Source organism: Prionailurus viverrinus, chromosome C2 (genome assembly GCF_022837055.1).
Source record: "Prionailurus viverrinus isolate Anna chromosome C2, UM_Priviv_1.0, whole genome shotgun sequence".
In the NCBI taxonomy this organism is placed as follows: domain Eukaryota; kingdom Metazoa; phylum Chordata; class Mammalia; order Carnivora; family Felidae; genus Prionailurus; species Prionailurus viverrinus.
The window spans coordinates 100598781-100622485 of record NC_062569.1 but is presented as its reverse complement, the minus strand read 5'-3'; the positions used below and the strand labels follow the sequence as shown (position 1 = coordinate 100622485).

General features: G+C 38.6%; 2 protein-coding genes across 6 annotated transcripts in view; one reads left to right on the top strand and one right to left on the bottom strand.

Moving 5' to 3' along the window:
* ATG3 (autophagy related 3) overlaps window positions 1-2916 on the bottom strand; it is a 27184-nt gene extending 24268 nt beyond the window's left edge. Inside the window, exon 1 of the mRNA XM_047874705.1 lies at window positions 2424-2916. Coding sequence (XP_047730661.1) covers window positions 2424-2495 — 72 coding nt within the window. The 5' untranslated portion in view covers window positions 2496-2916. The remainder of the gene's footprint in view (window positions 1-2423) is intronic.
* The window catches only part of SLC35A5 (solute carrier family 35 member A5), a 24941-nt gene extending 1236 nt beyond the window's left edge, over window positions 1-23705 (top strand). For 2 of the 5 annotated variants that reach the window (XM_047874701.1, XM_047874700.1), the window contains exons 2-9: window positions 2144-2266; window positions 3125-3267; window positions 4054-4202; window positions 8075-8173; window positions 9702-9835; window positions 12454-12521; window positions 19829-20609; window positions 22216-23705. In XM_047874701.1, coding sequence (XP_047730657.1) covers window positions 3197-3267; window positions 4054-4202; window positions 8075-8173; window positions 9702-9835; window positions 12454-12521; window positions 19829-20609; window positions 22216-22284 — 1371 coding nt within the window. In that variant the 5' untranslated portion in view covers window positions 2144-2266; window positions 3125-3196 and the 3' untranslated portion in view covers window positions 22285-23705. Of the gene's footprint in view, window positions 1-2143; window positions 2267-3034; window positions 3268-4025; window positions 4203-8074; window positions 8174-9701; window positions 9836-12453; window positions 12522-19828; window positions 20610-22215 lie in introns of those variants that run through there. The other 3 variants (XM_047874703.1, XM_047874702.1, XM_047874704.1) reach the window with 3 other exon arrangements.

Below are 23705 nucleotides of genomic sequence, written 5' to 3'. Positions count from 1 at the left end.
TTAGACTTTTTACTATTTAGTCAACATCTCCAACATCTCTCTTCAATGGAGTAATATTAGAACCCAAATCTAGAGGTCATAAATTATTTAGTCCTTTCCCATTATTATATCACCAAGATATTGATACAATATTTTCTCCTCCAAAGCAAAGATGCTATTTACCAAATGTTTCTCAATTTTAAGTTACATGTAAGATTTTGTAGTACAGTCTACAAAAATGAAAGAATTCATTTATGAACATTATTCATTCAACACGTCTTTAGAATGACCAACATGTGCCAGGCACTATTTGAAGTAATGGGGCTACCGGAGTGAATAAAATAGACCAAACTGATCCTTGTCCTCATAAGGAATTTAAACTCTAGTGGAGGGAGAAAAGCCAAATGGTAATGAAAACCACGAAGAAAAATGAGGCAGAGAGGAAACTGGTCAGGGGTGGAGGAAAAGAGATGGCTATTTAAAATAGGATGGTGAGAAAACAAAGACTTCCCTGATAGGTGACTACTGAGCAGAGACCTTAAAAAAAATGAACAAGCCACACAGCTGTAAAAGAGCATTTTAGGCAGATGGAGTGGCAAATACAAAAACACAAGGCAAGAGAGCATTAAACGGAGAAACAAACAGGACAGACTAGACTGGCTTAAGCCAAAGTGAGCAAGGACTAAAGTAGCAGTTGAGATAAGGGTCTCTCCCAGTCAAGTAGAGGCTTGAAGATCATTGAAAGGACTTTGGCCTTTACTGTACCATGACTTTTCTTAATTTCTACTTGCTAGGATAAGTCACTGTTTCTTTCAAGGGATTTGGTTTTTCTTCCTTGCCGTCTTATGTCTAGTAGGAAACTACAGGATTCTCTCTGTAAACAGGGACAGGCAAGGAAAGGATCAATAATTCTGCTTTCCTTATTACTAAAAATACACACTAACAAGTACATTCTGACAAGCTAACACTTTTCAGTTTGGAGAATAAGTAAAATGATTCTTCAAAATATAATTCTAAGTTCAATAAAATACAACTGACCAATAAAACAGTAGTTTTATATTTAATTTGGGAACTCTTTTTCTTTTCCTTGGAAAAAAAAAAGTTTAAGAATATGTATTATTTCAATGCTACATACCTTGGTAGACATATTTCTGAAAAATGACATAATATGCAAAAGAATCATTTGATTTAAATGTCAAAATTATTTTCAATTTCAGAGTTGAATGAGTTATTTTAATTACAAGGGATTTCACTGTAAAAAAATATATATATCATATAACATATATATACATCATATAACATATATCATATATAAAAGCATAGCAAGAGTGAAATTCTCATTTATAAACTTATCCCCCCCCCTTTTTTTTACTTGGCCCAACAAGGTATCATTTTAAAATCAGTCTTGGAAATAAATATTAAAAAAGTAAGTACAGGGCTAACATTTCCCTTTGTCATGGAAAGGGAGCAAAATAAAGCTACCCACTATTCCTAGCATACCAGAATAACTTCTTGAATAAAGAGGACCAAACATTTCCATGGGTATTTCATCCCTACCGTAAGATTTGTAAAATTTTTACTGAAAGCTTAAAAAAATAATAAAAGCACTTAAGAACTCCCTATTCATTTATTCTCATTGCTCAGTTTTCAGAAAGGAAAAACAATGACAACAAACTTAAATTTTAAGACTTATCAAAACTTGAACGCACTTGTAGAAATTTATCTTTGAAAATAAAGTCACTGCTTGAAAACCAGTATGCTACAAATTTTACTTTAAAGACGCCGTACTGACAATGCAAAAAAATAAGTATACCTAGGAGCGTCAAGCTGCTCCTTATTATCACTTAAATCCAAGATTTACAAATAGTTTTTCGGCTATTTAAAAAACTCAGGAAAGGGAGGTTTTGCCTGGTAGGTTCAATGGTACTGTTGGAGATAATGTTGCACTTCACAGTGTTCTCTGAAATCTAACAAGATGAGACCTCAGTCACAATTTACTCTTTCACACTCCTAATCATAAGAGACTTTCTGTGAAATTTGAGGAATAGTGACATGTCATTTTAATACCAAATACTGATTTCGTTTTTAAAAAGATAAGCAATACGCTCGTTTAAAAAGTTCAAAAGACTTCCGATGTTAATTTAACATTCTCAAATCTACTTAGCTGCGGACCACCTTCCAACTTGACCTACCCAGACGCGCTGAGCTCTGACGGGTGGCGACAGCAGTGCTCCAAGTTTACCTGAAGAGCCCGAAAGCCCTACAGAGCAGCTGGATAACACCTCCGGTGGGGCTGCGCCTTTGCCTGTGTCCCATCCCACCCTTACCACCTTCCTACACTTTCCCCCGCCGGAAAACACGGTGTCCCTCCCGGCGCCGGGTCCTCAGTCCCTGCGGAGTTGAGCGTGTACCTGACAGCCCCTGGCAAGCCCGGCCTGGCTTACCTTGAGGACCGGGGTCAGGTACTCAGCCACTTCCAGTGCCTTTCCCTTCACCGTGTTAATCACATTCTGCATCCTGGGGCCGGAGAAGCGGCCGGCCCCGCGATGGGGTGGGAAAGGCAGCGGAGGCAGGGACCGGGAGTCAGAAAAAATCCCCGCTGCCCCCGACGCGCATCGGCACCCAGCCGGCGGCACCAGAGGGGACGGGACGCGACGGGACGGACGGGACGAGGGGGAGGGGCGGCTGCGCCAATCGCGAGGGCAGGGCGCACGCTGTTCACAACCCAGGCAGCGCGCGGAGGACCGGGCCTAGGTGTCTCCCCGGCCGCAAGGGAGGGCGGCGGGGACGAGGGGAGAGTTGGGGGGAGAGGCGGGCGCACGCGCACCCCTCGCCTCCTCGGGAGCTGTCTTCTCCCCCTCGCTTCACTCGCGCCCCTTCCGGCTTCCCCTTCTCTCTCTTGCCGTAGCTCCGCCGCTACCTGGGCCTCACGTGACACAGGACTCTCCCGCCACGTGACGCGAGAGAGGGCTCGCTGGGGCGGGCTCAGGCCTCTTCTCCCCTCCCTCCGGAAGCGTGACACTGAGCGCGCCTGCGCAATGGGTGCCAGGTCCGCTCTTTCCTAGTCTTGACGTAGTTGTGCTTTTTTGTTCCGGAATAGGAGGTTCAGGGGCTTTGGTTTTTCGCCTTTCTTTCCCTCCCGTAGCTTCCCCGACCATGGACCCTAAAAGCTATTGCTGCCTCTGCAGAACTACACAGTTACTGTTTCAGCTGTAGGATGTGCGCTCTTCCACCAAAAACCCTTTGGACGGACAGAGGTAACCTCGCCCGGCTGGCAAAGAAATGCGCGTGCGTATGAGGGGAGGGCGCGCCGCTCGAGATCCCTACTGCGCATGTGTGACAAGAAGGCTTTTCTCCCTCCCCCCCCCCCTCCCCCGCCGTGCCTGGAGGGAAACCTGCCTTCCTTCAGTAGGGGAGGTGTCTCTTTTACCTCTACGTTTGCGCGCTGGTGGGCTGTCGGTGTTGACGTTTCAAGCCCATCTCTCACCAGTCCTCCCGGCCCTGTGCGCTATCCCTTACACAGGCAGGCTTTAGACAAGTTACTCAGCCTAGAGTTTAGTGCCCTCAACATGTCAGAAGAGGACTCTAGAGTCATTGATTTCTAAGCTCTCTTGTACTTTTAACACTAGTTAGGTGCAGATTCACAACACTGTTTCAGATATTCCCCTTTCGGTCATTATTGTAATGAACTGTCCCTCTTTCTAGGGAAGAGCTGCTACTGAGGTGAAGGGAAATCTGACATTCTCCTCTAGGGCAAAGTTGCTAATAGGAATGGAAGTTAAAATTGGCTTTCTGCAAAATTCTGCAGTCCCCAGATGTCAGTTGCTCACTTGCTACTTTTAGCAGCACTTCTAGTCTGGCGCTGCCTTTCTTTCTTTGGAGTCCCCCCCACCCCAACAACTTTTGACACTTTCATTTTCTTTCCCTTTTCTCTGGTTCTCCTCAGTTTTCTTGGTTTGGATACAACTGTAGCCAAACATCTAAAAAATTGCTTTTCTGTTCCTCACTAATCAGTGGTGTTTGTACTATGCTTTATCTACCAACAGTGTTGCTCACGAATATGTTCTCTTTAAGACCATTAAAAACCAGTGGAATGGAAAGCAAGTGCTGTGATCATCCCACATTGTGCTCCTTGTCAGCGATGTATACATTCCTACTAGGCACCATATTCATTGCTTTGAGCTCAAGTCGAATCCTACTGGTAAAATACTCAGCCAATGAAGGTAAGTGAAGACTTGGAATATATGGAACACTTGCATCTAATCACACCTTACGTCTCCTGTCGCTGGTATCCTTGTATGCAAAATAGAGAAAATACCCTGGCAAGTACTCTGCTTCATGTGAAGGGCAAAGCGTGTTTAAGTTTGATTCTTTAACCTTTTATTCCTTAGCAAGAAAATTTTTTCATGCTGAGTGAAATTTGGGTTAAATACAGTGTCACACCCTTTACAGAACAGATCATAACATCTGACTATTATTTTAATCAACAGGTATTTCTGGACCTATAGCAATATGTGTAATTATAATTTACTTTGAAATAGGAGGATATATTTGGTCACTTGGCATTTGTGAGTTAGTCTTAATTACTGTATCATTGAGGCAGTACAGATTATTTGCTTTGGAATCTTTGAAATTATTAGCTAAGAAGTCTTCTGTGTTTTGTTTTGTTTTTTTAATGTAGGAATTTGGATTTAGACAAACAGTTTAATTCTACAAAGCTGTATTGAGAGCCTCTCACTAGTTATTCAGGACACATAGAAGTATGACATCATGACCCTTAATGGTCTGCTTGGGGAGTCATATGTGTATATAAGTCTCTACTTCGGTTAACATTTCTGTCTTGGGCAGTAGGCTAAATATTAGGAACAAAATTCAAAGTGTATAAGACATAGTCGTTGTTCTCAAGAATTCAGTTTATTAGAGGAGAGCTGTATATTTGAAACGTCATGAAAGTACAGTATAATAAATGCAGCCCTATACCAAAGGTGTGGAGATAGTTTTATGTAGAAAGTGCTATGTTCTCTCTGGGACAGGAGGATGTGGAGTGCAAAGGGATTAGGGAATACTTCCCTGAGAAGGTGAAGTTGATCCACAAGAGGACAGGTGGGCAGTGGTATTCAAAACAGAAGCAACAATCCATAGAATCAAATAGATCTGTTTAAAAAAAAAAAGCAAAGCAGGATGGATTGTAAGAACATGTACTTCAGAATGACTGAGCAAAAAGTTTAAGGACTTGAAGGAGAGGAGGAAGGAACGCATGCATATGAGCAGAGGGGAAGTAATGATCGGATACTAAGGGACTTCATATGCCACGCTAAGGAACTGGGACTTTATTTTCTAGGCTCTAGAGTCTGGGGAATAAGGAATGCTTGAAGGATTATAAACAGAATGAGAGAGACTGTTACACTAGCTGAATAGAGGATGGACTTGGGAAGAGACTGGATGCAGAGTAGCCAGTTGGGGTTATTGCAAATACAAGCCACAGATTAAGAAAACTAACCATGGCTTTGGAGGTAGGAATAGAGAAGAGAGGATAGATTCAAGAAATATACTAAACATGAGAAAAGACAGGACTCAGAGAATATTGAACATAGAGACTAAAGGACGTGAAATATTAGACAGCTCAGAGGTTTCCTGTTTGGGTGCTAAGTGGATTGATGATGCTCTCAGCTAAGATGGAACCTATTAGTAGGAATAAGCAGATAGGACAGAATTCAGAAAGATTGAACAGTTTTAGTTAGGTACCTTCCGTGAAGTCAGGAGCTATGTCCTTGTTCGTTGCCGTATTCTGCACTATCTAGCACATCACATATATGAAGGAAATACGAATTAAATTTATAAATAGGAAGTAGTACTTCATGTGGATATGTTTAGTGAGCGTTAATGTTCCAGAATACAGATTTGGAGACATGAATATTAAATTGCTATTTAAAACCGTAGGAGCCAGAGGGCTTTTTCAGGGTAAGCACACAGAATGAGAAAATGAGAGCCAAGGATACAACTCCAAGGAAGCCAACATTTAAGAGGCATGCTGACACTCAGATGTTAGGAAAGAATCATCAAAGAAATAAGAGAACTAAATGCACATGATTCATAGAAGGGAAGGAAATAAGTTTGAAGACAGAGGAAATTGCAACATCATAGTAAGATAGGGGTTCAAGCATGCCCTTTGGAATTAGAAATTAAAAGATGTTTGGTAATCTCAGAGACCAGGTAGTTTGAATAAAGTGATGGGATCAGAAACCTGATTGCTTGGGAAGAAGACCTGAATGGAAAGTAGGTACAATGGAGATAATGAATGTTGATGCTGTTTTAGGGAAAGAAGGAGAAAGTATGGTAGCTGGGGCAGGGGTGGGATCGTATATTTTGTTTTTCGGATGGGACAGTTTGAGCATCCTTAAAGACCAAGGGGAGCAAGCCAGTTAATAGAAAGATAAAAGAGATACACTGAAGCCAGAAGAAGAAATACTCACTGAAGCAAAGTTCCTGAAGAGAAAGGAAAGTTTTAAAGGGGAGAATGGGTCATCCTGGGGCTATGGCCTGTTTCTTTGGACTAATGGGAGATCAGTAAGGATAAATGCAGTGTAGATTCGGTGTATGAGTGTCAGCAGAAGGTTAAGTGGAAGGAGGTACCACATGATGCTGAATCATAGTTTGGGATCTACTATGAGAGAAATATGATTTAAAAGTAAATAAAAGTCAAAGTGAGTTCTGGAGCAGTGGTAAGAGTTTGAGACTTCTAATCTGAAGACCTCTGCCTCCATTCTTGTGTGTGCATGTTCCCTCATGTGTGTATCGTAGAGATCAATGCAAAGTATTAGTGGAAGATAGTAGAGTGTGATTTCAGTCTAGGTTTAAGCTCAGAGAAGGGAGGAGGAGATGTTTTAATTAGGCTTTGAATGATGGAGAAAGTTTAACAGGCAAATATTAAATTCAGGAGAACATTTATCAAGTGCCTACCAAGTGCAGAATACCATTAACTGCCAGTTTTATCAAGATGACTGACATGGGCCGTTTCTCATAAGGAGCTTACATTCCAAGGATAAGACATACACAGAAGAAGTAACTATAATATAATGCGACAGGTACTGTTATAAAGGTTTATAGGTAGCACAAAAGGATTAGAAATGAATAAAGAATCGACTGTGTTTAGGTTGAGAAGGTCAAGGGAAACCACAGGAAAAAAAAGAAAAAAGGTATTCTGGATAGAAAGAGTGTTGAGTTGGCATTGTCCCCCTGTACTTGGCCAGTTTTGGTTTTTCATATCATGGCCAAGGAAAATAAGGAAATGTTTCAAATGGTAGGAAAAATGCATTCCTTAAAATAGGACCTACTAAAGTTTATGTTTGTCCTTGGCAAAATTTTACAGCAAGTTGTTTGTAAGCATTTGGAATAGACGTAACAACTAAGACCAAGGCATACAAACCTAACCTCATTTTCTGATTAGATTGACTTATAAGTGATCTTTCCAACTCATCAGTGGGTTTTGATATATCAGAGTATTTCCTCTCAGCCCTAGAGGTAGCCAGAGCTCTGGGCAGTTGCCTCTTGGCTCCTTTTACCCCAACGTACCGTTTATTCCAGAGTGCCAGACCAATACTGTTTTCTGTATGTGCCGTGATGCAAAACAGATAGGAAGATTCCAAGTTAAGGGACTATCACAGACCATTTACTTTGATTGTAGCAAGGCAAACAAATGACACAAGAGGAACCATAAGCTGGGTTATAATTCCGCCAGTTAAATTCATAGGTTTTTGATGAATCAGGCTCTCAGTGCTAAATAATGGTCATGTCTGATGCCATACCACAAAGCCTTCTGTGCCCATAGCCTTAGCCTCCTCAACATATTTATCAGCAACTTGGGTGAAAAGATGAGAAACTCATGAATAATAAAACACTGAATGTGGTAGGGATAGCTAATACATTAGGTGAATTGATTAAAAAAATCCAAGAGAAGAAAGCCAATTGGATGAAATTTAATATAACCAGTATTAAAATCCAGCTTTTAAGTTTAAAAACAGATATAAATTGTTACCTGTATACAAGCATTATATAGCACAAAATTTATAGTTAAAAAGTGCCTGTTACATTTCAGAGAACAAGTATGATTATCTTCCAACTACTGTGAACGTGTGCTCAGAATTGGTGAAACTGGTTTTCTGTGTGCTTGTGTCATTATGGATTTTAAAGAAAGGTGAGTCTTGAAGTCTTGAACTCTATACTTGTTAATTTTTATTTTTTTTATTTTTTTTATTTTTGAGAACATGAACGGAGGAGGGTCAGAGAGAGGGAGACACAGTATCTGAAGCAGACACCAGGCTCCGAGCTGTCAGCACAGAGCCCGATGCGGGGCTCGAACTCATGGACTGTGAGATCATGACCTGAGCTGAAGTCGGACGCTTAACCGACTGAGCCACCCAGGCGCCCCTATACTTGTTAAAAATCACAGAATCAAAACATTTTAGGAAAACTAAGAGGAAGATTTTATGTCATTTAGTCTAGCCCAGTAATTTTATATATGAGGACACTAAGATACAAACATACGTACAGTTACCCATGTTTTGCAAAAGCAAGGACAGGCTCAAAAGAACAGATGTTATGCAGTGGTAGGTAGGAGGGGGCAGAGCCAGGACTCCAGCCCCAGTTTTCCTCATGTCTTGGCCATTGCTCTACCTTGTTACTTGTTCCTTTGTTGGAGCACACAGCAAGTTCATTTTTATTCAAATTCAGGATTTTCTAAATCACTGCTGTCTGATTTGATATGTAGCACCACATTGCAAAAACAGCCCCCATTTCCTGCAAGGGAGGTAGCAGAGTGGATTGGAGACTATATTCTAGGGCGGGATTATTTTAACTTCTCTGAGTTCCAGTCTCATCAATTATCAAGCAGGGATACTCATCCCTTCCTCAAATCTAAAGCATCTAGCCTTTTGTGGCTCTTCCTGTGTATTAATTCTTCATCTTAGTTCCCCATTTATTGAGCCTTACCTTTCTCTGTTCTGCGATCTGCCTTCACATATGAAGTAAACAGAATTCAAAGTTTTAAAAGTCTTTTCCAAGAAGATTTCTGTTTTATTCTTAAAAGTGTCAGTTTGTGCAAAGATTCTAGTTCGTGGAATATATTTCTTAATCTCATGAATTTGCAGGACTTAAATTGTTTTCTATTTTTGCATGTTATTTTACATTCTCTGGTTATAGTACCTTCCTGAGTTCTTGGAACTCTGGAGATGGGATCATAACTCATACCAGGATTAGCAAAATTTAATTTTCTCTGCTCCTGTATGTATAAATCTTCACCTGGTACTCCTTTTCCTGATTCCCCCTGGGGGGAAAAAATCCCAACATAAATACTTGATTTATTTTCTCTGGATTCTAACTTCTTTCTTTGCTTTAGGCTCTCATAGTAATAAATAAAACCATAGTATCCTGAGTTGTTCTAAGTGGTGTTTCTATCTCAAGTTAACAGGAATTAGGAGAATCAGTATTCCTCAGGGTGTTGCTGATTGTCAGTGATGAGGTCTGGTGGGGAGTTGAAGAAAGAGAGACCATAAATGAAATCTTATATTGTGTTTAATTTCTTAAGGCTAATAGTCACTGATAAAAGTAAGTTCATAAAACCTCTTTCAAAGAATTGTATCAGTAATCAAATACAACTTGCTTTGTCTAAAAATATGGGCATTCTCATCAATATTCTTTGTTTATTGCTGTCTTTCTTTCTTTAGAAGATCATCAAAGTAGAAACTTGAGATGTGCTTCCTGGAAAGAATTCTTTAATTTCATGAAGTGGTCCATTCCTGCCTTTCTTTATTTCCTGGATAATTTAATTGTCTTCTATGTCATTTCCTACCTTCAGCCTGTAAGTAAATATGATAGAAAATAGCATTAGAAAAACACAGAGAAATGAATCCCAGAACTAATGTTTTTATCATTTTCCTTATCAGTGTTAGTTTCTCATTACTCTCAGTGGTCTCCCTGAGGTTTCACCAGAATCATCTGAATACTGAGTTACCAATCTGCTGCTCACTGTGTTTTTTCAAAAATTTTTATTTATTTATTTTGAGAGAGAGTGCACAGGTGAGTGGGATGGGGGAGGGACAAAGAGAAAGGGACAGACAGAATTCCAAGCAGGCTCCATGCTGTCGGCACAGAGCCCGACGCAGGGCTTAATCCCACAAATCATGAGATCATGACCTAAGCAGAAGTCAAAAGTTGGATATTTAACCAGCTGAGCCACCCAGGTGCCCCACATTCTCAGAAAATTGTATACTCAGTGCCCTACTTTTTCCTGCACCTGCTTTAATGTAGTAAATGTATTCTGTTTGTATGATTTTCTTTTTCTATCAGTCCTATCATTTAACCAACGAGTTCTTTAAGGGTAGAAAATACATTCTCCCAACGATAAATGCATAGTACATATCAGTACTATGACTGATAATACTAGGGATGTTTCTCATCTCTCTTGGTGTTCTCCATGCCACTTTAGGAATCCATTAGTAATCAGAATTAAAATTTGGGCTTTTGCTTTTACCTGTTACTCAGTTTGGGGGAATTTGTGTATTTATTTCCCTTAATTTATAAAATGAAGATTTCTGTTGCCATTGTTGCCAAAATGTATTTTAAGTTTCTTTCAAGAATAAATTCAGGCATTTTGATAATAAATAGGATTTTTATTGGTCCTAGTTCTCCACGTGAAGCCTTTTACGTATAGCGAAATCAGTTTGAGAGTGGGACAAGAAGAAAAGGATCAGTAGAGCACTAACTAGACAACAGGTATTTGATTATTTTGCACAGTTTAGAAGCTGTGTAACTAGGCAAGCCCAACTACTCTAAGATGACCATCTGTAAAATAGAATAACATTACCATACTAACCCAAAGGCAGGGACTGGAGCCAGGTGATCGATCGCCTGAAGTTCCTTTCAGCTATGTGATCCATGTTATTAGTAAGTGTTTTGAATGTTAGAATGTGTTCTCTCTTAAATTCTTACTTCCACTTTGTTTTTCAGATCTGAGAATTCCTGTACCCAACAACATAATTATTTGCATCAATGAGTACATATTTGTTGTACTTTATTTAGATTAGCTCTAAATTTATATCCCTTTCCTATATCCCCAGCATGAAAGCAAGATTGCAGCTTCCTTGTTCTTCCACCTTATTACTTTGCTCTTCCTTCCTGATTGTGCACAACCACAGATATTACAAAAGAAATCACATGGCATTTTCTGTGTATTGCTGTGCCCAGTCTAGTTGGAAAGAATTAAATAGAGATGCACAGAGATTTTGGGGCAAAGAGCTCTGGTGTTTTGTTTATTTTGTGCACTTGCATGGAAAGTAGGTTCTAAATTCATCATCAGGTCAGCCAGGCTGCTTGGTTAGGTGCATCCGCTCCATTGTTGTGGTTGATCAGAGCTACTGTGTCCTCCCTCTTCTTACCAGCCACTTACTTTTCTCCGTAGGTTTTTCTCTGCTTTTACCAAGGGGTTCACAAACATTTGTCTCCAGAGGACACAGTGAAATTCCTAAAACAGTGCTTCTCATAAAAAATTCAGTAGAAAAACAACAATGTTGTATTCTTGGAATTTTTGCTGGTTTTTATTGGATTCACTCTTATTTCTTTAATTTACCTGCATGATAGCCATGCTTGCTGGTTATATAGGACTAGTGAAAAATACTCTTTGGAGTTTAGTGAACTTAAACTGAGCAAGGAAGAAGGTAGAGTGAAGTAAATGAGTAGGATTTGTTTTTAATTTTTTTTTAATGTTGTCAGATCCAAATATGGAGGAGCACTGATGAAATTTCATACTTTTTGAGCCAAATTATATACATGTTCAGATTAATACTCTCTATGTGAAATATGACTGACTTCATAAAAACCCATCTTTATGAAATCTGGCTACCACATTTCTAAGTGTGTAGAGCAATGTGAATAAATCCAAGGACTGTCAGGTATGAGTTTGGGACTGAATCACTGGTATTGAATCACTGCAGTTCAACCAGGAGAACCGATTCAATTCCTGTAACAGTAAAGATGCTTAAAAACCTCTACCTCTATTGTCTTAATGTATAAATGGGCCTAATAGTACTTGCCTTCTCTCTACCTCTGGAAACGGTGTTAAAAGTCTATAAAGCACTTTAAGAGCCTGAAAAAGTATGCTTCATAAGTAAGGTCACTATTATTTTTGGACCTAAACATTTAGAGTTGATAAGTATTCCCTGATCTGCACATACAGATTATTTACACAGGCATTTGCTGAATTTAAACAAGTTTTCAAAGTCTGTCCAATAATTTGATCATATCTGTATAAATTTAACAAGCAATAAAAATGGAATTTCATCCTCTAGTGAAGTAGCTGCCCTAATAACCCCTCAGGTTTTTGACCAAAAAGCTTTTTTTGTCAGGTGAACCAGCAGGCTGGGAGATTTCTGAGGTCACTACTTTGTTTGGATTGTAATTCTATCTTCTCCTTCTTTCTAGGCCATGGCTGTTATCTTCTCAAATTTTAGCATTATAACAACAGCTCTTCTATTCAGGATAGTGCTGAAGTAAGTAACTTGCTCTGAAAGCATATATCATACTTTAAAACGGCACAGCCTTGTTTCAGATCATATACCCGGAGCACTGAACCCTCTGAATCCCAAGGCCAGGATTTTATTCCTAATTGGCTTTGGGCAACTTGTTTAACCCATCTGGAAAGCAGCTCCAGTGCTGGCCTATCTAAATCATTGCAACTAGATGTATGAAAAGTTTTTTCTTAGTATCTCAAAAATAAATAAATAAATAAATAAATAATTGTCCAGGTTACTTTAATTTTCAGTGCCAACTTTTCAACAAATTCATGAGGTTTTTTTTTTTTTTTTCTTTTCTTTTTTATCTTTTTCAGAATCTCTATACTTTAGTAGGGAACCAAGAAGTTCCTAAATATTGTTAGTACATTTGTTACTTGTAGTTTGGAGATGTAAAGAGTGGCAAATTCTTTATCAAACTACTTGAGTACATGATCTAAGCTCTAATTGGCAGAAGATTTACATGAGAAATCTAGTCAAAATTACAATAAATAAGAATGATAGATTTTTGCTTTTAAAAATGCTGTCACCAATGTTTCCTGTCACCAGGAGGACCTTTGAATATAGTAAACATTTTTAAGTAAATAGTCTCTGCCACCACATAAAGGCCAGAATATTCTAAGGTGTAATGGGATCTGGGCACTTAACTCCAGTTTAAGTTGTTACTTGATGATAAAAATAAAATTAACTTCTTGTTATATTTGTTGTGATTGTTTTTTTTTTTTTTATTTTACGTTCACTTTGCCCTTTTAATTTCTTATTCTCAATGTGCCATGTCATACTATGTGCTTTCATAATTTATGTGTATGTAAGGGTGAATGGCTTGGCACGTAGGCACTCAATAAATATTTGTTGAATACGTGATGCATTCAGTACATTAATTATATGGAGTTCTTGAAAGACTTTCTTTTACCCTGAGGAAGCATTCAATTTAATGCTTGATGTGAGAGATGGGAAAAAAATGAACATTATATTTCATCCAGGTTAAATATTAGAGTGCACTGAATTTTTTTTTTTTTTGAGAGAAAAAGCACAAGTTGGGGAGGGGCAGAGAAAATGTGGGTACAGAGGATTCGAAGTAGGCTCTGAAAGCTCACAGCAGAGAGCCCAGTACAGGGCTCCAACCCACCCACGGACCATGAGATCATGCCCTGAGCTGAAGTTGGACGCTTAACCAACTGAGGTGCCCCTGAAATTTGTTTCTGCATCAGGTTCTTCATTTAATTTATGAATTGTGAAAATAATTCAACTAGAAAGTGAAAGAATGCTATTCCAAAAATGTTTTGAAGTCTTTAAAATCAACATAAAAGCCACTTTATAGGACAAAAAGTTGATTTCTGAGGGGAAAAAATGTGTATATATATATATATATATATATATATATATAGTAATATAAATAGGTATCTATACATTCTTAAGTAGCTATATATACGTGTGTGTGTGTGTGTGTGTGTGTGTGTATATATAGTAATATCTTTATATTTATTACTGTGATAAAATTAAAGATGCATGTCCATGGAAGAAAAAAAATGGGCTCTGACATATAATGAAAGGCTCATTATTTAATAAGGGCATCTCATAAAGGGGTCTCAAAAACATGTTGGGTTTTTAAATTTTTTTCCTTTGAAATGACAGTTTATGGGTACACGTAGTGGTGTACTTATGTTACACAAGACGTAAGTATTAGATCAAAATTGTATCAATTTAAAATTGAAGTTTTCCAAAGCAAAAATATAAAGTATGTATTGCTAGGTTTGGAATTAACCGATAGCTCTAGCTGTGCCTGTAGTTGTATATAATATTTTTTATTGTTTTTTTTTTTTTATTTGTTTTTGTTTTTTATAAGTTTACTCCAGAGCCTGAGCTGTGGCTCTGAGGTTCAGATGAAGGGCCTCTCAGGCCTTATCCAGGGCTGGTCTTACTGGTTGGTAGACAACAGTGCGAGCAGGCTTTCAGCTGACAGTGACAAGATAATCACACCAAAGACTCCTCAGAGCCAAGGGCTGATCGGAGGGCCTTTCGCCTATCTAGACTTAACCCCCACAACAACCCCAGGAGGTAGGAGTTATTGTCCCCATTCATAAGTAGATTTGTTCCAAGCGGTGTCTGTGCGCAGAGCCACTGGGTATTTTGCAGTATTTATAAGTGGTTTTGACCATGGAGAAGGGAGTATGTGGGGTGGCAGTGTTAGAGGCAGAGACCAACTAGAACTGCCCCTGTCAGGCTGAGAGAGCTAATATATGGGCAGAGATGGCCCATTAAATTTTTAAGCATTTAACTATTTGTATTAGGAAAGTTAAGGGTGCCTGTGGCTCAATCAGTTAAGTGTCTGACTTGATTTCAGCTCATGTTGTGATCTCACAGTTCATGGGATGAGCCCTGCTTTGGACCCTGTGCTGAGAGCATGGAGCCTGCTTGGGATTCTCTCTTTCTCTCTCTCTCTCTCTCTCTCTCTCTCTAAAGGATGGATGGATGGATGGATGGATGGATGGATGGAAGGAAGGAAAGAGGAAAAGGAAGTTAATTCCTAGTGTAATCTAAATCTAGTTAAACTTTAAATGTTTGCTTTTATAATACTATTAGTTATAATAAGTATTATATTATTGCTAGTTTTAATAATAATTAACGTTATGAACTGAAGTTCCAAAAGGCCTTTTCACATATTTTACCTCTTAATAGAACAGTAATATTCTTAGACATGTGTTTGCTTTGTTGTTAATATCTGCTTTGAATCCTTTGAAGTTATTTATATTAAACAAACAATAAAATCATTTTTTTTAATTATTTTTAGAAGCACTAACTTAGCTCCCAAAGGGAGTCTTCATTTGAGTCACAAATTAGCACCGAAGCTACTCTTAATAGTGCTAAAATAATATAATTAATCTAATACTGTCTTTTATGAGAATGTCTTCCAAGTACTGTATTATCTATTATTACAGTTTATTTTATTTTATTATTTAATTAAAATTTCTTTTTTATTTTTAGAGAGAGAGAGAGTGAATGTACGAGCAGGGCAGAGGGGCAGTGAGAGTGAGAGAGAGAGAGAGAGAGAATCTTAAGGGGGTTTCACGCTCAGCAGAGAGCCTGATGCAGGGCTTGATCCCACGAGTCGGACACTCAACCGACTGAATCACCCAAGCGCCCCTATTATTATATTTTAAAATCAACTTTGTTCTATTTTGATCTTTTTGTTGTTGGTGGTATATATTGTTTGGTTTTTGTTATTCAGTCTACTCTTCTTTTGCCCTTAGCAATAAAATTTTGACCCAGGAATAGAAGCTTGAGTTCTGTCATATTCTTAATGTGTTTGCCATAAGTAACTCATTTTTCATGGTGAATATGAATATGAAAGCCATTGTCTTATACTTGACTCTAGCGGAGCCACCAAATACCTTTCCCATGAAGACAAATAGTATAAGGCTACAAGGTAGGGAAAAAGAAGCCCAGTGACTAATGCAAGAATTACCTGGAAGAATTTGGAAGCGGTACACAAAAGATCACCGTCCAAATGTCTTACCATATGTTCTAGAGAAACCCCATGTGAATGTGTGCATTTGCTCTTTGAGGAATAGCCACTGGTCCACAGTGGAGACTGGTCGCAGGTGTTATCCCTCAAAGCCTTGCTGGCTTGCTGTTTAAGGCTTGGTGAAGTTGTATAATATTGTTTAATTAGTCTTTAGGAAATGGTAGTATCAACCTGAACATTGAGAACTGGGGGCAAAAGGTAACCATTTTTGTCTAAAAAAATGTATATACGTTTCTCTGATATCTTCAAAGGAAAGCTGTTGGGGGAAAAAAAATCAAGGAAGAACATTTTGGCACAGATGATGGGTGTCTTAGAAGTTATGGTAACATTTACTCTTCAAAATCAGAGAAATAACAGTGCCACTCGGTAGCACAAGCATTTCTCCAAAATCATTCATTTGATAATTCTTTTTTATAATTTCTCATTGTAAATCTGCTACTGGTCACTCTGTGCTACTAAGAAATGTGTACAATTTTGTTTTAAAAAGTCATCTGAGTCTTTCCATTTAATTATTTTCATGTTGTGCCCTGTTTTAATATCACCAAATTTGGTAGGGATGCTCTTATCTGATACAATTTGGACTTAATTGTTGAGTTACTAAGAGTACTCAAAGTGGTGAATCATGTGTAAAAAATACATAAACAGTTTAAGATATCTAAATGTCCATTCATCATTCTTCTGAAGAGCTCAGGCCTTTGAGAATGTGTGGGATTTGCTGATTGGAGTGTTTTAGCTTCTTTCTTTTTAAATGTTTATTTATTTTGAGAGAGAGAGAGAAAGAGCGAGCATGTGCACGTGCAAGCATGGGGAGGGCAATAGGAAGAGCGGGAGAATCCCAAGCAGGCTGGGGGGAGGGGGTTCTGTCTCACAACCCTGAGATCGTGACCTAAGCCAAAATCAAGAGTTGGATGCTTAACTTACTGAGCCACCCAAGTGCTCTGTAGCTCTTCTTTCTTGAAGCTACATTCAATCTACATCATACATGCTTCCTGGTTCTAGTTTCTTTAAAATAGAGCAAGCTCTTGGGGCGCCTGGGTGGCTCAGTCGGTTAAGTGTCCGACTCTTGGCTTCAGCTCAGGTCATGATCTCATGTTTTGTGAGTTTGAGCCCCACATTGGTCTCCATGCTGACAGTGTGAAGCCTGCTTGGGATTCTCTCTCTCCCTCTCTCTCTGCCCCTCCCCTGCTCACTCTGTCTCTCTCAAAATGAGTAAATAAACTAAAAAAAAAAAAAAAAAAAAAAAAAAAAAAATTGAGCAACCTCTTAAAAATACTTTTAAAGTAGATTGTTGTAGATTTTTATTTCCTAATCTTAAAATTAGCTCACCTGTACCCAGTTTGAAGGCAGATTATCTTGTGAGTAGTGTGCCTTTAATTTTCCCAGAGCATTTAACTTTTCATAAAAACAGCAGTCCTTTTCCTTCACTCATAATTTGTCATTTATGTAATCATTAAAATATCTAATTACAATAATGAGGTCACTGGCAAAAACATAGGAACCAGGTCTCTCTGTGGGCAAGCAGTTCATTTGGGAGTCGAGGCCCTCAGGTAGAGGAGCCTTCTGGCTGTACATGTTCCACTCTGAGCAGCAATCCCAACGGTTTACAGGTGGTTTACTGGGGCAGTGGAGGGATCAGGTGAGTTTTTTACTGTCTCATCCACTAAACTGAGGAGCGAACTGTCACGCACTGTCATTTGTAAGAGCACCTATCCTCAGCTGACTTTATGGGATAATTTATTAAGCTTTATTTTCTTTGCTGAAAATCTACCATTTTCAGCCTAACCCTTAATAATTTTTACCTTCTAGAACATTACCTTGAATGAATGTTTGCAGTGGTACTGATTAACTTGTTTAAGACTGTTTAATTAGATTATTTTTTTCTCAATGTCCATGTTAGTGGAAAGTCTACAGCTATCAGAATTGAAAACTTCTATAGGAATTATAGATTGTTATTGCCTCATTTGTCTGGATGTCCAATAACTAGTTTCATGATGATATTTATAAATTGGGCATGTACTTTTCATCTGTCTTTCCTGTCTTCAATCAATTTGGTTTCTACCACTTAATGTGTACCAGCTACACCTTCAGAAATTTATGTGACTAGTTCACAATTTTGGACTTTCCGGGCTATGCTAGCCCCATCACTAAATGCTAGATCTGGCTTTTTGAAAGTGTATACATGAGAAAGCATGATACTGTGCACATGGTGCTGCTATCTAGGCTGGTCTATGCATTTATCAGTCTCCACTCATGAAGCTCTATGGAAGCATTAGTGAAATCAGACACATCTGCCTGTATATGAACCTTGAAAACTCATTATACTTAAGAGGGTCATTGGTCCAGGAAGAAACATGCAGACCATCACTCAGATCCCTTCTTTGCTCTTTTGTAAGTACATGACCTTAGGGAAGTCAGTCTTAAAGTACTGTGTCCTTCCTTGGAACAGAAATTGCTGATCCATGGTAGGGGCTCAGTAAATGCTCCAAAATCTTGTAACTTCTATATCTTGTAACTTCTATTTCTTACCTGTTGCTTTACACTTCTGCCTTTGCTTCTGGTATTCTGTGTGTGTGTGTGTGTGTGTGTGTGTGTGTGTGTGCGCACGCGCGCGCGCACGAACGCCCTCTCCTTCACCTGATAGGTCTTTAAACTTGAAGATTTTATTCCTTGACTACCCCAATCTGAGTCAGCTACTCCTCTTTTCTTAGTTAACATTGTATATTGTTGCCTTTTTATAGACTCTTCCCTCTGCCTGGATATATCACCAACTCCCTTTTCATGTGGCAAATTTCAGTTTATTTTTCATGTGTCAACTCAAGTGTCCTTTTATCTTGGAAACAATACCTGACTCCATTTGCATACTTAAGTGTTCCCTCCCCCTTTGTACCCCAGTTGTTCTGTGTATAACTTGTCACACATTATATTGTCATTACTTAGTTTCATGGCTCTTCTCCTATTAAAATTCCTTAGGAATGGAGATCAAGTCTTCTTTATCTCCCCAGGCACACAGCAGCTGCTTACTAAATGTCTGTTGAACTAAATAAACCCACAAAATAGATTGACAATAATGTGTGTCATTTATATTACACAAGCTTGTGGTTAGACAAAATAAATAAAGAAATAAAGCATTGTTAAGACTTTGTAAACTGAAACACTAAAAATATTTTTTCCTTGCCTTCCCAAACAGGAGTTTGCTATAAAATGCTTAATGATTAGGCCATGGATCTAGGAGCTAGCTCCCTCCTTAAATCTTTTTTGGTTCATGAACACCTTTGAAATTTGACAGAGCTTTGAAGGGTCTCATGGGATTGTTAGGGGCAGAGACAGGAACTCAACTGTATAGATGTGGCACCCACTGCAAGGACTTAGAGATTTCTGAAGCTCATCACATTCAGGTTCAAGGAAACCAGGTTGAGAATCCCTGCCATAACTTACTTTATAGCAAGATAAAAAGTTATTTTACAAAGATCTAAAATCAGCTCTGGAGGTAGAAAAGAGACTTAGTTAAACCTGTAGGTTAAAAGGAAACTTACAATGGCAATGGTATTAAGGGGAAGTTATTGTAAAGAAGAATAAAAATACCAAATTTAAGAAGCAGAGACACCAAAAGGTCTCCTTTGAACTTGAATTGGGAATGCTAGCAAAAATTGGGTACAGTTTATTCATCCAAGTAGTTAAGTGTCAGAGTTTTCAGTAGAAACAGTCAATATGGGAAGGGAGGGGAAAAAGTAGTAATATCCTGTTTTTCCTCTCTGAACAGGAGGCACCTGAACTGGATACAGTGGGCTTCCCTCCTGATTCTGTTCTTATCTATTGTGGCTCTCACTGCTGGGACTGAAACTTCACAGCATAACCTGGCAGGACATGGATTTCATCATGATGCCTTCTTCAGCCCATCCAATTCCTGCCTTCTCTTCCGAAGCGAATGTCCCGGAAAAGTCAATTGCACAGCAAAGGCATGGACTTTTCCTGAAACTAAGTGGAACACCACAGCTATGATTTTCAGTCACATCCGTCTCGGTTTGGGCCATGTGCTTATTATAGTCCAGTGTTTTATTTCCTCAATGGCCAATATCTATAATGAAAAGATATTGAAGGAAGGGAACCAGCTCACTGAAAGCATCTTCATACAGAATAGCAAACTCTATTTCTTTGGCATTCTTTTTAATGGACTGACACTGGTCCTTCAGAGCAGTAACAGTGAACAGATTAAGAACTGTGGGGTTTTCTATGGCCACAATGTGTTTTCAGTCACCCTTATTTTTGTGACTGCATTCCAGGGCCTCTCAGTGGCTTTTATTCTGAAGTTCCTAGATAACATGTTCCACGTCTTGATGGCCCAGGTCACCACTGTCATCATCACAGCGGTGTCTGTCCTGGTCTTTGACTTCAGGCCCTCCCTGGAGTTTTTCTTAGAAGCACCATCGGTTCTTCTCTCCATATTTATTTACAAAGCCAGCAAGCCTCAAGGTCTGGAATATGCACCTAGGCAAGAAAGGATCCGAGATCTAAGTGGCAGCCTTTGGGAGCGCTCCAGTGGGGTAAGTCTATGGAGATGCTGCCTTTCTCCTCTTCTTCCCAGATTCAGTTCATGCTCATAGAAAAGAAGTCGATCAGTGCTTATTTATCAAAGGGTGTATTAGATTTCTGTGACTTTTAAAAATTATTCAGCAAACATTCACTGGACTTACGTGTGCAAGGGCTCGTGATAATGCCATCAGTGGTCAAGAAAGAGTGTGAATCAGAGCCTCGAGGACCTTATCCGTTAGTTGTATCTTAGAATATTATAGAGCCACAGAGCTGGGAGACAGCACACAAGTTATCTTGTCCAGTCTTTCTGGTTTGTGGAGTGAATAAACAGATTTGGACAGGCTAAATGGGTTATAGATAGTACGTAAAAAAAACTATGATCAACCCATGAGGTCTCACTCCATTACTCTTTCCACTCTGCCATAGTCAGAGAAATATGCCTCATTGGCAACAAAAGTTGACCATCTTCGACATTAGTAGGTGTTGTTAGATGTAAGCTCCTTGATTTTCCATCTGTAGTTGCTTGTAAACCACACGGTGCCAGAAGGGTAGGCCTCAACTCACTATGAAGGTGATTTTCAAAACTATCTTCATAAGTAAGAGAAAAATATTTTCTAGAAACCTACTTATGTTGTTATTCTGAATAAGCATTATTCTTCCAGTTGCTTATAATTGTTTTCGGAAGGTCTGTCAGGCATGGTGTTGACAGATGAACAGTGATCTTTTGGAGACTGAAGTAAGGAGTTAGATATATATTTAAAAGATGAAACCAACTCCTCTAGCTTTAAATTTACAATTTTCCTGTACACCCAAAATGCCAAGCACTTCACAAAATGAACATTTCACTCTTTGGGAAAACAGTCTCTTGCCCATTAGAGTTCATGGCAGAGCTTCCATCAGCAGTGTCACTGAGGTGGTGGCACAACAGATGCCTAAGGTGAAAAAATCAGCAGCGCCTGGGTGGCTCAGTCGGTTATGCGTCCCCCTCCTGGTTTCAGCTCAGGTCATGATCTCACGATTCATGGGTTCGAGCCCCACTTCAGGGTCTGTGCTGACAGCGTGGAGCCTTGCTTGAGATTCTCTCTCCCTCTTTCTCTGCCCCTCCCCATTTCATGCTGACTCTCTCAAAATAAATAAATGTGCTTTAAAAAATAAATTAGAAGCGTGGGTCCCAAATGCCCTTATCTCAGCCAGAGTATAGTTTCAAAAGTCATGCATTCTTTTCCAGTGGTCTGATAACACTGCTTGCCCTACTTTATAGGTAAAAAAAAAAAGTAACAATTTAGATAGTAGCCTAGCTTATTTATACTGTACCTATTTCTTTAACCACTAGTTATTTCCCTTGAAGACCAGCAGAGGGCGCTCTTTACTGTGTTCCTGTTGTCAACTTTGAAATTCAAGCCCTGAGATGCTTGCTTGTCCATGTTTTGTGAATCTCCTTATGTGTCAAAAATGAACTTTCTAAGAACATAAGTATTTATTGAATTTCATTTGACTAGATTATATTTGTAGTTTAATGAAATACATTTACCAGTAAGGTTTCTCCTTAGTAATCATTACAAATGCTACATTTCTAGTTTTGTTTTAATTAATTACTGATTTCATATTTCTTTTTAGGATGGAGAAGAACTGGAAAGGCTTACAAAACCAAAAAGTGATATTGACTCAGATGAAGATACTTTCTAATTAGTACCCAAATAATTGGCTGCTCACAGAAACTTTTTTGCACACTTTCAGCATGTGTCATATTTATCTTTTCACTTTGATAAACACGAATATTTCTGAAGTAGAAAATTCTTTGCATATATGTAACCACTCCCTAAACAGTTCCATCCATGGCTTAGAGGACCCAAAGGCTAAAAAGTTCTAAGGAACTTACACGAGAGTAATAAATAGTATGGAGACTGCATTAATGGTACTTGATAAGTTACAAGTTATCTCCCAGGTTATTTTCCTTGTCCTCCAGGGTTCCAAAAAAACCTGTAATAATCACGTTAGCTGTACCCTAGACATGTACAAATATAGATCAGCTTGCCAGATATTCATAATGATGTAGTTCTACTCTGCATGCCAAAGTCTTCCCTTATTTATCATTATAAATATCTCCTAGGTTGTCCCTTGAATTTTGAAGCCCAAGAGAAGCTCATTTTGCTATTAAAAAGTAATGTGACTCTTTCTAAAAAAATTTGGTGGAAGGACCTTACTATCTATCTAGCTACAACATTGATTTGAGGGCAATATAGTCTATGCTGAATGTTTTGCTGAAGAAGCAGTTTTTCAGAACTGAAAGGTTAGAATTTTAATTTTTAAAAATTCACAGGGAATTTGATTTTCAGTGATTATTTTTTGATATATTTTTCTATACAAATAAGCTTCAATTTAGGTGAATGTTTGTTCCCAATTACCACGATTCTCACTTGGATTTTAAGTCACTTAAGCCATGGTGGACTTTTTCCCCTCAATTTGACCTCATTTCTCATAGATTATTAGATTTCAGAGAACTAATGAGCCATTTCATTGTATCAGTTGTCAATTAGAACTCATGTTTGTTATATATCTTACTATCATATCCTATCCCTAAGAATCAAGCCATTGGTTCAGAATCATAACAGATTGTCAGTAAGACTAATGCCTAAGAATTCCTTTTAAAAAGATCACCTTGCAAACAAATGACTTTCACTGATTATGAATAGTATTACTCTAAAATGAGGAAGCCTAGTAATACGTAAAGTACTTTATGGTAATATTCATACTTCAAGTGCATGGTATTTTCATGGTATTTTTGCATGCAGTCAATTGAGTATGAGATAGAGAATCCAGATGATAGATCATTTAAAAGTGAGAAAACAGAAGTGACTTGCCCACAATCATGCAGCTGGATGGCAATTGGACAGAGCTAGCTCACAGGCCTATGTTTACAGAACACTGCACTATAGATGTGAACTTTAAGGTGTCATTTTCATGCAGTCTGTACATCTCTTCTTTCCCCTAATTTTCATGCAGATGAACATGTGAAAATACTGTTATATAATCCATCTGTGATACCTGGAATAATATGACAGGCAAGAGTTGGTGGAGATTTATAAATAAAATAATTATTAAACCTA